The 15,568-nt window shown below is 33.5% G+C and overlaps 1 protein-coding gene across 7 annotated transcripts in view; it reads right to left on the reverse strand.

The window, feature by feature from the left end:
* Positions 1 to 15,568, reverse strand: part of Rap1gds1 (Rap1 GTPase-GDP dissociation stimulator 1) — a 149,655-nt gene that overhangs the window by 100,951 nt on the left and 33,136 nt on the right. For all 7 annotated transcript variants that reach the window (XM_027926690.2, XM_027926689.3, XM_071614527.1 and 4 more), the window contains exon 2: positions 13,660 to 13,767. In XM_027926690.2, the coding sequence (XP_027782491.1) occupies positions 13,660 to 13,767 (108 nt within the window). The remainder of the gene's footprint in view (positions 1 to 13,659; positions 13,768 to 15,568) is intronic.

The raw sequence follows: 15,568 nt of genomic DNA on the forward strand, positions 1-15,568 counted from the left end.
TAACCATGAATGGATCCAGTTCTCTATTGCTACAACACTTTGTAATTGGCTCCATTATACAACATATTATACTGTATTAAAACTTACCTATTATTTATCTATGTAAACCACTAAACTCTCTAGGGCAATTAGCAACTAATGCACAGTGGTACCCAATTAATGGTAGACGAAGAGTGCATCTCTGCCCTTTCAAAATTTATAACTGAAGAAATGAAAAAGGCATACACAAACAATAAATATATATTGATATAAGCTTAAATAGAAGAATATACAAACTGCTATGGGAATATTAAAGATAAAGAAACTGAATTATATTTATTGATGTTGTCGTAGCTGTAATTGCTTTTAAAATAAAAGAGGATCAAGGTTATAAAGAGACTGCCTTATATTTTAGGAATTCTCTTATCAAAAATTTTGAAGTCAAGATTATATTTTTGTAGAATTACAATCACGAGTTCATGCAAGGACTAAACTTTTCACTTTGAATTAAGCTAATCAGGTTTTAGATTATATTTTTAAAAGCAAACATATGCAAAAATGTTCTTTAAGCCTTCAAAAATCATTGTAGAAAATTACCTTGCCTTTATATTATCACTCCCACATGCACATCAGAAAGAAAAGATGATCAATCCATAACTAAGTTATTATGAGCCAAATGAAAACATTCTGTTTGCTCCTTTAGTACAATAAAAAGATATGTAACACTTAACTAGGGGAAGAGAAAATTATAAGGATCTAAAATGAAAATTTGCCTCACAGAACACTGTGTGCTAAAATCTTGGACTTTGAATTCATATGCCCCTATCAAAAAATTTTTTTAAAAAGATTCTGCCTTTTGTAGCCTCATTTTGGCATTTATTACAATAAATATTAAAAAGTAGGTCATGAAAAAAATCTCAATAAAACCAATTACAGACTTTTGTGCAGAAAATTCTAATTCCAATGGCCCTTTTCACTAGCAGTTATCCCAACATCTAACTACTGTACCATACCATTCATTTTGATATTTCAATAGAAATGTATATTCTATTTGCCATAGTCAAATCTGTGTCAATTTGGCTGGGCTGTGGTATCCAGGTATTTGGTCAAACATTTGTTCTGGATGTTTCTATGACAGTGTTTTTGGATGAGATTCACATTTCAGTCAGTGTTTTGTCGTTGTTGTTTTTTATTTTATTTTATTTTTGTTTCTGTAGTCGTAGATGGACAGCATGCCTTTATTTTATTTTTATGTGGTGCTAAGGATCAAACCCAGCATCTCACACATGCTAGGCAAGCCCTCTGCCACTGAGCTACAACCCCAGCCCTCAGTCAGTACGTTTTGAGTAAAGCAGATTTGCCCTCTACAGGTGAGTGGGCTTCATCCAATCAGCTAAAGACCTAGTAGAACAAAAGACTGGCAAGTTAAGAGGGAACTCTTGAACTGCAACATTGCTTCCTCCCTGAGTCTCTAACCTGTTGGTCCAGGCTGCAGATCTGGGCTTCCAGCCCCCATAATTGCATGAGCCAGATCCTTAAAATAAATATTTATTACACACATCCTATTGGTTCTGCTTCTCTTGTGAACCTGACCAATACACCACGGTTCCTACAGGGGAGAATCATCTTAGCCCTTCCAGCAGATAATATTCCAGTAAGAAAACAAACATGCCACAAAGATTTTAGGAAAGCATAATATCATCCTTTGATCTACCATCTTACAATAGCACTCAAATGTCTCTTTGTCATGATATGAGGATCAATGAAGGAAATAAGGGAGCCATAATTCCAGTAAGATTTTTCAGGAATGTGGCAAAGTGTTACTAGAAGTTTTGATATAATAAATCCATGAGAATAATAAAAACAAAAAATTTTCAAGACAGATAAATAATGGGAAACTTACGCCACAAGTGACCATAACTGAAACAGCATGGTGATAGCACAATAAATAACAGATTAATGGGACAGAATAAAACCCAAATACTGATGCAATTATATGAAACTATGTGGTCAGTACAGGCTAAAAGGAGCCTCACTAACTAACAAAGAATACATTTAAAAACACACGATACTGGGGCTGGGGTTATGGCTCAGCAGTAGAGCGCTTGCCTAGCATGTGTGAGGCCCTGGGTTCGATCCTCAACACCACATAAAATAAAATAAATGTATTTAAAAAAGCCACATGATATTAAGAAAATTGAATGTCTAGGGGAAAAAAATAGATCCTTACCTTATACCATATCAAAATAAACTTTTTGAACATAAGTAAATAAATAACAAGAACATGTATACTTTATAAGGAAGCTTCCATTAAGAAAATTTATTCAATAAATTATATTATTTCCCCAAATAGCTCATTTATAAATTCCAAAGTCTACTTAATGATAAAACTTTGTTTTACAATGACAAAAGGGAACTTAGGAAATCTGAAATTTAAAAGGTAAAGAGGAAGGTGTTAGACTATGTAAGAAAAGTATTCTGGAGAAAATACAAATCATTTGGACTTTCAAGTACAATACTAAGTAAAAAGTAACCTAATACTTCAGGTTCAAACACCAATAATCATTAGAGAAATGTAACTGAGATTGCATCTCACTCTAGTCAGAATGGCAATTATCAAGAATACAAGCAAAAACAAATGTTGGCAACAATGTGGGGGAAAAAGTATACTCATACATTGCTGGTGGGACTGCAAACTGGTACAACTACTCTGGAAAGCACTACGGACATTCCTCAGAAAACTTGGAATGGAACCACCATTTGCCCCAGCTATCCCACTCCTTGGCATATACCCAGAGGACTTAAAATCAGCATACTATAGTGTACAGCCACATCAATTGTTCATACCAGTTCAATTCACAATAGCTGAGCTATGGAACCAACCTAGGTGCCCTTCAACAGATGAATGGATAAAGAAAATATGGTTTATATACACAATGAAATATTACTCAGTCATAAAGAAGAATGAAATTATGGCACTTGCTGGTAAATGGATGGAACTGGAGACTATCATGCTAGGTGAAATAAGCCAATTCCAAAAAATCAAAGGCTGAATGTTCTCTCTGGTGTGGATGCTGACTCACAATGGGGGGTGGGGGTTCACTGGATTGGACAGGGTGGAGTGGGGGGAAGGGAGGGAGGATGAGAACAGGCAAGACAGTAGAATGTATCGGACATAATTTTCCTATGTTCATATATGAATACATGACCAGTGTAGCTCCACATCATGTACAACCCAAAAATGGGAAGTCATATTTCATATATGCATGATATATCAAAATACACTCTACTATCATGTGTAACTAAAAAGAACAAATAAAAAGGAGTAAAAGAAAACAACAAAGAATTACAGTAAAGACACTAAAAACAGTTCAACTTAATCTACATATTACTTCACTATCTTAAAGCATCAAATTATAAGTTTCTGTTGAGAAATTTATTATTCAAATATTAACTCATTTCTCATTCATTATACCAAAAGGTCAATTTACATATTTCGTATTCTTTAACACATTCCAATACATACTGGGTGCTGTAATTTGAATACTGTGTTTCATGATTTAAGTGTATCCCCCCAAAGGTTCATGTGTTCAAATATAGTCCCCATGATGAGGTATTAAGAAAGAGGAAACTTAATCCACCTATAGTGTGTAGAATTAAGGCCTTTGGGAATTAGAACTGGATAAAGTTATTAGGGTGGAGCCCCAATAGTTGAATCCTAGTGGCTTTATAAAGAGGAGAGACATGAAAAGAGACACATAAACATATGCATGCTCCCTGACTCTTGGCCATGTGATACCAAACCACCTTAGGACTCTGTCACCAAAGCTATCCCCAGATGCAGCCTCTTGGCCTTGGTCCTCTGTAACAGCCAAAATAAACCTCTTTGTTTCATAAAGCAGCCTGCCTCAGGTATTTTATTAATGAAAAATGAACTAACACATTATACCCTACCCAAAATCCAAGTGCTGAAACTTAATCCCCCAAATGATAGTTTTAAGAGATACGGATTTTGGGGAAGTGAGTAGATTCATGCCATTATAAAAGAGACTTCTTTGTCTGTTTCTGTCCCTTTATTTTTCTGTTCTACCTCCCATCATGTGAGGATACCACAATCCGGGACCATCAATGAAACATGGTACCTCACCAGACTTTATACCTGATAGTGCCTTGATCCTAGACTTCTCAGCCTCCAGAATAGGGAATAAATTTCTATTATTTATAAATTACTTAATCTGTAGTATTCTGCTATAACAGAATGAATTGGGTTAGTATTTATATTAGTTTCCCCTTACCAAGAGGGGATATGTTCTAACATCCCTAGTGGATGCGTAAATTATGGATACTAGCAATCCCAACATATATGCACATATGGCCCCCCAAAACATAGGTACCTAGGATGAAGTTTAAGCTATAAATTTGGTACAGTAAGAGACTGACAATAAAATAATAAAATAGAATAATTGTAACAATATGCTATATAAATTATGTAAATGTGGTCTCTCTCTCAAAACATCTTATTGTTTTAGACTAACTCTTCTTCTTGTGATGAAGTGACATGATATGTGGTATATAGTCAGATGAGTTTCTGCTCATGTTTTCCACTCATAAAACTAATGCCTTTTCCATCTTAATTAAGCACTTATGCACAGTGGCCAAAACTTAGTGTGTCCAGTATAACAGAAAAACTAGCATGAATTTCTTTTTCCATCTGCACAATTTTATGGACAGATTTGTTCTTACCATGAACACTAGCAATCTCAGCATGTTTTTTTTTTTTCCTTGAGAATTTTTGCCTTTTCTCTTAAATGAAGCATTTGTACCTTCTACTTTGCATATTCAAATTGCCAAAATCAGTAGTTTTGCACTTTGGGGCCATTAAGTAAAATAAGGGTTATGTGAACAATAAGTATTGCAGTGCCACAACAGTCAATGTGATAGACAGTTGATCTGATAAGAGAGACAGCTAGCAGGTGGCTAGCAGGTGGGTACATGTGCATCATAGATATGCTGAACAAAGGAATGACTCCATCTGCGACAGGAGGCTGTAAGACTTCATGCTTTTCCAAGTGTTGTAAAATATGAAACTTATTTCTGAAATTTTTCATTTAAGATATTTGTATTGCAGTTAACCACTGGTAAAGATGGGAGGGGGACTGCTGTACTTAATTAGAAGAAGTCAGTTAACTTCAATCAGTAAATCAATATGTAGCCACACTTTTATTATAATTAAGATGCACCAATGAAAAAATACATATATAAATAAAAGGAAGATCAGATATGAAGAGAAAGGGGCATAGAGGGAGGAAGGTAGGGAGGAGAAGAGGAACTATTAGGAAATGAAATCAGAGTAAACCATGTTATGTGCCCCTATGAATGTCACATGAACCCCACTATTACATATAATTATAATACATTAATAAAAAACATTAAAAATAAAAGAAGAGGGCTGGGGTTGTGGCTCAGTGGCAGAGCTCTTGGTTTGCACATGTGAAATACTGGGTTCTATCCTCAGCACCACATAAAAAACAAACAAACAAAATAAAGATATTACATTCATCTGTAACTAAAAAATTTAAAATAAAATGGGAAAAGAGGTTTGAAGCCATAGCTATCTGTAGATGCAGAGTTATAAGGAACTCTAATGACACAATGTTAGGAAGACACAGCAGCACAAACCCATCATTTCTTCCCTACAATAGTTTAAAATGTACTCCTTAGAGATAGTAAATGAAAGCTGGAATTATAAATACTGAGGATGACAATTTTTTTTCAGTGTATATGTGGCGTATAACATAATTTCAAATCACAATTTTTCTCTTATACATTTAATCTATGCTGAGAACCATCTTCCATTTTACACTGCTACAACAAAAGATCTGAGACTGGATAATTTACAAAGAAGAGTGCTTGATCTCCTTGAATTCTGGAGCCTGAGAAGGATGTAGGACCCTCATATGTCAGAAGCTTTCTTGCTACATCATCCCAGAGCAAAACACAGAAGGGCAACAGAACATATACAAGAGAAAAAAGGGGCCAAACTCATCCTTTAACCAGGAAACCATCTCATGATGAACTTCGGGAAACATGTTCAAATTATAGCAAGAACACAAGCAGTTTTGCAAATTTAGTAATTTAGACAGCAAAAATAACACTCATTAGCTAAAATTAGCAAATTTAGATCCTCTATCAAGTCTACAATCGCTACCCACGAACACCAGTGGAGGATTGCCTATTAGAGACTGCACATAATAAGATCCTTTTTTCCTCTCATGAAGTATATGCTTTCAAAGCATTATCAGCACCTAGTATCTCAGTTATTTCTTGCTTTTATTATTAATCTCATAACCTGTAAGAATTTCAAGATGGTCTTCCTCATTATCCCAATCAGATTCAAGCCTTTCCCTGCTACCTTTTCAACAAATTCCCAGATATATATTTGGATATACAGTCTTCTCTTTTCTGCTTCAGACTAAGCATACAAAACATAACTTGGATGCTCTATACTGCCTCTTCCTTAAAATCTAACCCTAGAATAATGAATTTAAGGTTCTTTCAAAAATATTCTCTTTTGATGAACAAGCCAATTATACTGTATATAAATACAATTATTATAATTATTTTGCTTTAAGTTGCATTTTTTAACACATCATTCTGGCTGGGTCTACTTTTAAACCCACTCTGTTCAGCCACTACCTATAATCTAGAAAATGCTGTCCTTTAAAGTGTCAATTAGAAATAAAGCATTTACTGAATTTCACTGAATTTTAAACAAGAGATTCAACATAGAAGCAATATTACAAATAAATATTAATGAGATCATTTACATTTTTTATACTTTTTGAAATGTGGCACCTAGTTTAAACTTACATCTCTACAAATTCACACTAACCTTACTTCAAATGTTCAATAGTCATGTTGGAGCATGCCTACTATAGTAGACAGAATAAGCTTGGATAATTCTTCTGGAAGACTAGAGTATTCCCTGGGTTCTTCTATGTTTAATAGTGTTTTTCTATAACCTTAATACTTATTGAGTTGCGTGGTTCATTATAAAATTCCTGTTCCTTGAGTTACCTGAAAATTCTGATAATACATCACTATGAAGAAGTCTGATGCCAATCTAATTTTCTTTTCTTATTTAAATAATTTGACCTTTTTGCATAGAGGCCCTGAGGATTTTTTTCCCCATTAAATTATTGTTATTTTTAAAGTCAGCTTTCACAAGTATCCTTTCAATACATAGATTCAGATCTCCATTTACTTCCAAGAAATTTAATTTGGGGATTTTTTTGTTTTGTTTTGTTTTTCAGGTAAAAGGATGAAGCTGGAGAATATTATGCTAAGCGAAGTAAGCCAATCCCCAAAAACTAAAGGCCAAATGTTTTCTCTGATTAGTGGATGCTGAATCTGTGATGGGGGTTGGGGGGGCATGGGAAGAATGGAGGAACTTTGGTTGGGCAAAGCGGAGGGTGGGGTTGGGTTATGAGGATAAATAGGAAAGCTGGTGGAATGAGATGGACATTATTATCCTAGGGACATGTATGATTGCCAAATGGGGCATCTCTATGCCATGCACAATCAGATAATTGAAATGTTGCACTCCATTGGTGTACAATAAATTGAAATACATTCTGCTGTTATGTACAATTAAGTAGAACAAATAAATTTTTTTTTAAAAAAAGTTAGTTTTAAATATTACCTATATGTCATTGTTTTATCTGTCTTCTTAAGGACTCCAATTGCAAATATGTTACATCTTTTTGACTGTCTTCTATATTGATCATCTCTTATCTTTTGTTTTCATTTATCTACAAGGTTCTGATTTTTTAGTTTCTGATTTAAGGGTTTTTTATTTTTCATATCTGTGAAGACTTGTTTAAGGATGATGTTTAAAAGAGATCATGATGTTCTGTTATTGATAACTGCTTCACAGATGATTCACCTTAGAAGTAAAAATTTTAATGGCTAAAATGTTTTGATTCTTTTCCTTCTTTTATTCTCCATTTTTTCTCAGAACATCTTTGATGTATCTCATCTCAAATTTCCCATTCAGTATATAATTTTAATTTTCCTTAACTGTAAAACAAGTTATATGCAGTAAGAATAAAGATTTGAGATGAATACCTAGGGTTTTTGTTTGTTTCAGTTCAGAAGCTCCCATTTCTAAACTGAAACCCAAGGGAGTAATGAGTGTCTTCTGATTTAATGGTTCTTAATTCTTCAGAACATGTAACCTCCCCTTCTTGCTTTTTGTCACCAACTACACAAGAAGGAATGACTCCTATCCCCAATCTGATATTCTCCTGACCTGGGGTCCTATGTACCTTAGGTAGCTAATACCCTAAACTGGCATTTGGGGTCGTATGTACTTTAGGTGGCTAATACCTTAAACTAATCTAAGGCTAGATCTTAGAATTTCTCTACCAGGGTAGGAGCTTATCTGTCTAAAGGCAATTTTAATTTTTCCTGAACTTCTGAATCTCCATTCCTCCTCCTTTTTTTCCATGTTGTCATTGTAGTTTTGACAGAACTTTTCTAGAGTGATTTCTAAAGCTGAGTAAGCTAGATTTGAATATTTTTTTATTCTTACTTCATCATCTGAGGCTTGTTTATTAGTTATAGTGAAGGCATAGATTATGCTTAGTTGGGTTTATCTGGCTGCTTTGTTGATCTGTTTGCATTTTGAGAGAACGTGGAAAAATTCAGATTTAGGGGGCTACCACTATTACCTGGCAAACCAGGAGTCTCAATTTATCAAGAACTGTCAATGTATTTTAGTTAATGGCTTTAGTTGAGAGTCTTATATATTCTTAAAACATTATCTTTATTTGGTAAAAACTGAATCCTTGGTAATGTATCACCAGCACTAGTGATCAGCCTTCATGAACAATGAACACAAAGACTAAAAGAGGCATACAATACCAAAAAAATGTAAAGCAGGTAAACAACATAATGAATTTGGCCTGCAAAGGAAATACAGCACTTCTTGTGATGCATTTGATAACTTCAGGAAAGAAAAATCCATTCCATATATCGCTATGAAAAAACAAAGTGAAATATAATCTTTCATTTCTCCAAACAGCAGCAATATTCCACATTCAGTAACTGCAAATTTAGCATGGCAATTGAAAAACAGTTCACAAATTTCAAAGTTCCTTACTTAGGAAGAAATAACAGCTACCTGGAGATAAATCTTTCAAAGATATTAAAGGCATAAAGCAGACTATAAGAAAATGATAATGGTTAGAAAAGATACATGGAGTAGTCCACAGGAGCAGCCCGTGTACACAATTATGATGCTTAGGACTGCAACCTAGGTGGGAGCAAAAGTCAATACAACAAATAAAATAAAAACTAAGGACTAGGAAACAACTTAAGGGCTAGAAAGTAAATTAAGAATTCTACAGCTACGTGAATACTATAAGGTGAGGAATGTGAACTAGAAATTAAGCTCTTTTTTCTTTAAAGAGAAGTAAAATTATAAAGAGAAGTAACGCTGTATCACAAAGTTGTTCCACAAAAAATAAACAATTACGTGATTCTCGAATGAACTAGGAATTGTCATCAGGTGAGACCTAAAAAAAGTTAAGAAGTTAACATACACAGGAAAATATGACTAAGGAAGACAATCTATTCTTCAGGAAGAATTTAAAGCTGTCCATGATCATGATGTCACTGCTTTATAGTTCCCCCAGCAAAAGGGAATTTGGTCTCCATCCTTTAAAATGGAGTAAAATTAACAGAATTTTCCTTATGAATAGAGCATTAACTTTTCTTGCCTTTGGGACTTTAATGTAAGCTACTCATTTCCCTCACAGGGTGACTAAGATTCCTACTTCTAAGGCTATCTCCTTTCTAAATGCTTAGGGAAGACAATAGGTGGCCTATTGTTTAAATTTTCTAAGCATGAGATAGTATAACCATGCTACGATTTAACAAGCATTTACTGGGAATCTTCTAACTATAATCTGAATCAAGAGAGACTAGAATAAACAGGCTGATTTCTTGGCTGGTGGCCCTCATATATTTACTAAAAACATTTTCAAAGTGAGATGTGAAGTATTTATATGAGTGAATGTATGCCTCATATTAATTTAGATCAGAAATTTATACAAAATGCTTGCTTAAATAAATATTGTCCACAAAATCTAGTAAGTATTCAAATCTTCTAACTTTTGTGTCTTATGATATAGATACTATATTTAATGAGAAGGAGGGAAAGTAAGGAGGAAGGAGAGAAGAAAATCACTGTGAAATCATATATCAAAGTGAAATTTATAATTTCAGACTATGTTCATTTGTAATACACAATTCAAACACACTAAATTCACATGTAGATATTTGAAAATGGTTTTTCTTTCAGAAATATCCTTTCCAATGACAAGTTAGATTATTAAATAAAATAAAATTTGAAGTTTAAATTTTTATTACACATACATTACCATTTTATATTTGTACAAAATGGAGAAATTTTTGATCAGGTGCAATTCTGATGCAAACAGTGATATTTTTAGTCAAAACACCTGGCACTAGGAAGAAATATAAAACTAGATCGCTGTAAAAAGGCAATATAGCTTCATCTAAGTTAAATCTAAATGTTTTATAATTTTATATTTAAGAAGATTGGTCCAATCATTTTACTAAAGAACAACTGCAGAGAAAGAAATACCTTACTAGTAAAGCCTTACCTTTTATGGTTTAAAAGCCAGATGCTAATTTTATAAAATATATCAAATAAATATATCAGTCTATATGTCAAGGGAAGAAAAGGCTTATCATTTTCTATTTAAAAATTTTTTTTTTAGTTGTAGAGGGACACCATATCTTTATTTTCATTTATTTATCAAACCACAGGGCCTCACGCATGTGAGGCAAGCGCTCTACCACTGAGCTACAACCTCAGCCCTCATACTATTCTTTAATAACAAAACTCTGAAACCATGTTAAAGAAAAAGCAAAATTTAAGACATAATAACACTGAGCTCCTTAGAGCAACTTCTTATTCTATAAATTCAGAAAAAAAGCCTCACTTCACTCAGTATAATTTTTGTTAACAAAGAGTTTAAATTCAAACTATGGATTCTGCCACAGCAGAACAATAGCACCTACCTCTTGAAACTACAGGAAAGATTAGATAACAGAGACCCTATCCCAGGGCCAACACACAGTAGGTGCTTTAGTGACAGATTCAACTCTTGTCAAAGACTGAAAATCTGCACAAACTTCCTCCTCTATCTCATTCTTCTGCATCAGTAGTCTCAGACATAAGAACATTTATAAATTTTGTTTCCTATTAAGAAGATGTTTCTTTTGCTATCTCCCTGGGAAGTCATTAGTTGAACCAGTAGTTTTGTTTTTATTAACACCTTATGGTTAAATGGCCTTAATATTTGTGATAAACAGTTTTAGGACCATTTTCAAAAACGGAGGTTCAATGCATAAGCCTACAGTAAGCCTGAAATTCAATCAGTTACGCACTTCTCAATTGTTCTTGAATCTGTTCTTTAAAAAGCTATAAACTTTTCCTTCCTTTTTTTCCTTCATTTTCCTTTTCATCTCTCTGCCTTCTGATCTCCTCAAAGGAGAAACAGCAACCTTCCACATGTGACCAAGATCACTTAATTTCCTTCAGCTTCTAAAGCAAATGATCCATTTATAATCTTCTTTTCCCCTAACATACAGAAAAAAAATAGGCACTGAAAACATTAAGTTATTAAAAAAAATCCTCTTCAAAAGAAAAAATTTGAATTACTTAATTTTCTTAGGCTCGTTGTTATTATGTAAAGTTGCCTACATAGGCACGTGTAAAACTTGTTGATATATCGTATCTACATCAGGGCTATTCAAAGGAACTTTCTATGAAAAATAATGTTTGTTTGTTTTTGTGGTATTATAGATTGAATACAGGGGTGCTTCAACCCTGAGCTATTTCCTTAGCCCTCTTTATTCTTTATTTTGAGACAGGGTCTTGCTAAGTTGTCCAGGCTGGCCTTAAGTTTGCAATTCTCCTGCCTCAGCCTCCTGAGTAACTGGGATTAAAAGTATGCACTACTACACATGGCAAAGGAACCTCATTTTTAATTTTATTAGACATAAATAGTCACATTTTTACTATAATGGACAACCAGCCTTAAGACACTCCTTTCCTTTTTTCTTAACTTTCTCCAACCTTATCTACATGCTGTTATTGCACTTGATCTTAGCCAAAAGGCCAAGAAGCGATCTACATGCTGTATTGAACTGTTTCAAACTCTTTATCTAAGATTAAATAGCTTGAGAGTTACAATCTCAAAAGCAAAGAGAATTACTAAAAAGCAGTTTTCAAAGCTAGTTTTAAAGTATGTTTCTTTATGAAGAGTACTATAATCAATCATTTTAGATTTTCTAGTCATAGTTTACTAAAAAATAAAAAAAAAGAAATAACACACATGTCTGAGTCCCTGAAATTGAAACGTAATAATATATACTCTCCCCTGGATTCTTTTTCAGCTACATAGTTAGTGCCAGAATAACAGAATGGCATAATTAAATGCCAGTACAACTAAGCAGAATTAACGGAACAAATGTTTCATTTTATACCTGTCCTATTCACTGTGAAACAAAAATTAGTGAACAAAAATATAAGTCAAATGTAATAATTCAATGTGTTAGTCAATGAAGAATTATGTGATTTCTATCTCTAGTATTATTTACCCCAAAACCAAACACCAAGCCTTACTTTAAGTTTTAAAGGTTGGTTGGTTGGTTGGTCTGCTTATTTCGAACTGAGTATTGAAACCAGGAATACTTTACCTCTGAGCTACATTCCCAGTCTCTGTCTTTCTTTAAAATTTTTTATTTTGAGACATGGTCTTTTTAAGTTGCTTAGGGCGTCACTGAGTTGCTGAGGGTTGCCTTCCAGATCATCACTAGGATTATAGACGTGTGCCACCACATCTGGCTCAAGGGATTTTTGGTTGACTGCTGGTGGTTCTTTCCAATTAAATATATGCATACATATTGTTGTTGTTATTGTTAGGTACCAGGGATTGAACCCAAGCATGCTCAAACACTGAGCCACATTCCCAGCCCTTTTTAATTTTTATTTTGAGACAGGGTCTCACTAAGTGGCTTAGGGCCTTGCTAAGTGCTCAGGCTGGCCTTGAAATTATGATCCTCGTGAACCACTGAGATTATAGACAAGGGCCACCATGCCTGGCTGCATACATGTTATTTTAAAATAAAATTATTCTAAAAGGTAGACCATAAGATCTCAGGAAAAAACTGTTAAGTGTTTTAAGCTCTCCTTTCTGATTCTCCTTTCTCTCCCTACATATAACAAAGTCTTTTTTTAAAAGCGCAAATGTAGGTGTTAAAAACAACAACAACAACAACAACTATGATGCTTATCTGTTGGGAATAAAATAATAGCCTCACTCTGAGACTGGCATAAATGTCATTACCACCAAATCAATTCCTCCTTTCTCTGCCTATCAGTTTGGCTTTGAGCAGACTGGGAGTGGGGGGTAGGTAGGAGGAGGAAATATTTAAAACAATCTCAGTATTCAGGGATAGAATTCAAAAGAATTCAAGTTATGTGAAAACAAGTTATGTGCTTAACTACATACCAATTTTTGAACCACTGCTGATGTGATTTTTGTTGTTGTTTGAAATTTGAGTAAGCATAATGAAACTTACTGTTTTGAGCCAGGGCTTGAAGCAGACAATCCAAGCATCCTTCCAAACTATCTTCAGTGCTGTCAACAGCTGTTATCTTCAATTTCTTCAAGGTATCACTGAGATTATCTGTTTATAGAAACAAAATACAAGTACATTTCACTAACCTTATGACCACCATGCTACCTAAGATTCCTATTTGAACAAATATATCAAATTATGGATTGATGACAAAACATGTGCATTTTGCATTATAAAGTTGCATTCTTCTTCTAAATTATATGCTGGTTCCTCTAACCAGATTCTCAAAACCCTTTTACATTATTAAAAATTACTGAGGATCCCAACAATATTTCATTTACATTATTTCTATTGATGTTTAAATTATTTTAAAAAATCAAAACTGAAACTTTCAAAGATTTACAAACTAATCCATTTAAATACAAAATTATAAACCTTATTTCATGCTAACACAATTAGCATGTTAAATGAAAAACAACTGTATTTCCAAAACAAAGAAGAATTTAGTAAGAGTGATAATGTTTTAAAAGTTTACAAATTTCTCACATGTGGTTCAGTAGAAAATAATTGAATTCTCCTATCTGCTTCTATATTCAGTCTTTTATAATGTGTTATTTTGATTGCATAGATTAAAAAAATTCCCTTAGTTTCACATACATGCACAGTTGGAAAACAGGACATTATTTGATAGCCCTTTCAGGTAATTATGGATATTCTTTGATACTAAACCAAAACTTGATAGATGCTAGTTTTTTAAAAGTTAGTTGCCATGTGAAATCTCAAACAATATCCATGAAAATTTTCAACTGTTAGAATAAAATCCATTGTCTCTTACGTTTAGAATCTTTTATGCATAAAAGACAATATATTATCATGCATTGGTCCTTTAGAAAATTGAGTTATACATCTTCTAAATACTGACATGTTTGTCTCATTGTACTATCTCAAAATCTCACACTTGTTGATACTAACACTACTCTATTTCTAAAACAACCTTAAGTATTGAAAAGATGTCAAGCTTAAGGTGATGCAAGTTTTCCAAAATTCTAGTTTTCTCCTGAAAACTTCAGTTTAACACCAGCAACAAATACTATCAAGGTTTTCTTCCTTAAATGACAAACTGAATTTATTTATTTGTGAAAAAATGTCTGCCAAACCAAAAACCAATTTGTCAATTCTCTCAAATAAAAAATGATATTCTATGGGGAAAAAAGTACTTCCATCAGTTCACAATTCAAAAACAGCACAAGTGATTTTCTTCACAACTGTCAGTTTTCACAATGCAAAGATTATGCACCCTTCCAATTTTATCCCACAGAATATTTTTAAAATGCATCCTCAAAAGGTTTTGAGGTTTTAAAATATATTTTTCCTACCCTATCAGAGATATTCTTCAAGTAAAACTGGTATTTTTCTTTTAATTTTAAGTTTATAATAGAAAAGAATATAGTAACTACCAGTACAATCTGGTGTTGCTACCCTGATTGATGTATACTAAAGCATCAGCAGTTTTTTAAATCCATAATTGTTTTTGTACCATTGTCAGTGCAAATATCAACACAGTGAAAAAGACAAATAATGTTCTAAGCAAATAGTTCTGACCTCAAGGGTCTCAAAACAGGATACCCAAGAACCCCGGGTTTGCTGTTTTCACACATCTCTAAGTAAGGTACACATTTTTTTTTTTAATTTTTTATTGTTGGCTGTTCAAAACATTACATAGTTCTTGATATATCATATTTCACAATTTGATTCAAGTGGGTTATGAGCTCCCATTTTTACCCCATATACAGATTGCAGAATCACATCAGTTACACATCCATTGATTTACATATTGCCATACTAGTGTCTGTTGTATTCTGCTGCCTTTCCTATCCTCTACTATCCCCCCTCCCCTCCCCTCCCCTCC

Source organism: Marmota flaviventris, chromosome 7 (genome assembly GCF_047511675.1).
Source record: "Marmota flaviventris isolate mMarFla1 chromosome 7, mMarFla1.hap1, whole genome shotgun sequence".
NCBI lineage: Eukaryota > Metazoa > Chordata > Mammalia > Rodentia > Sciuridae > Marmota > Marmota flaviventris.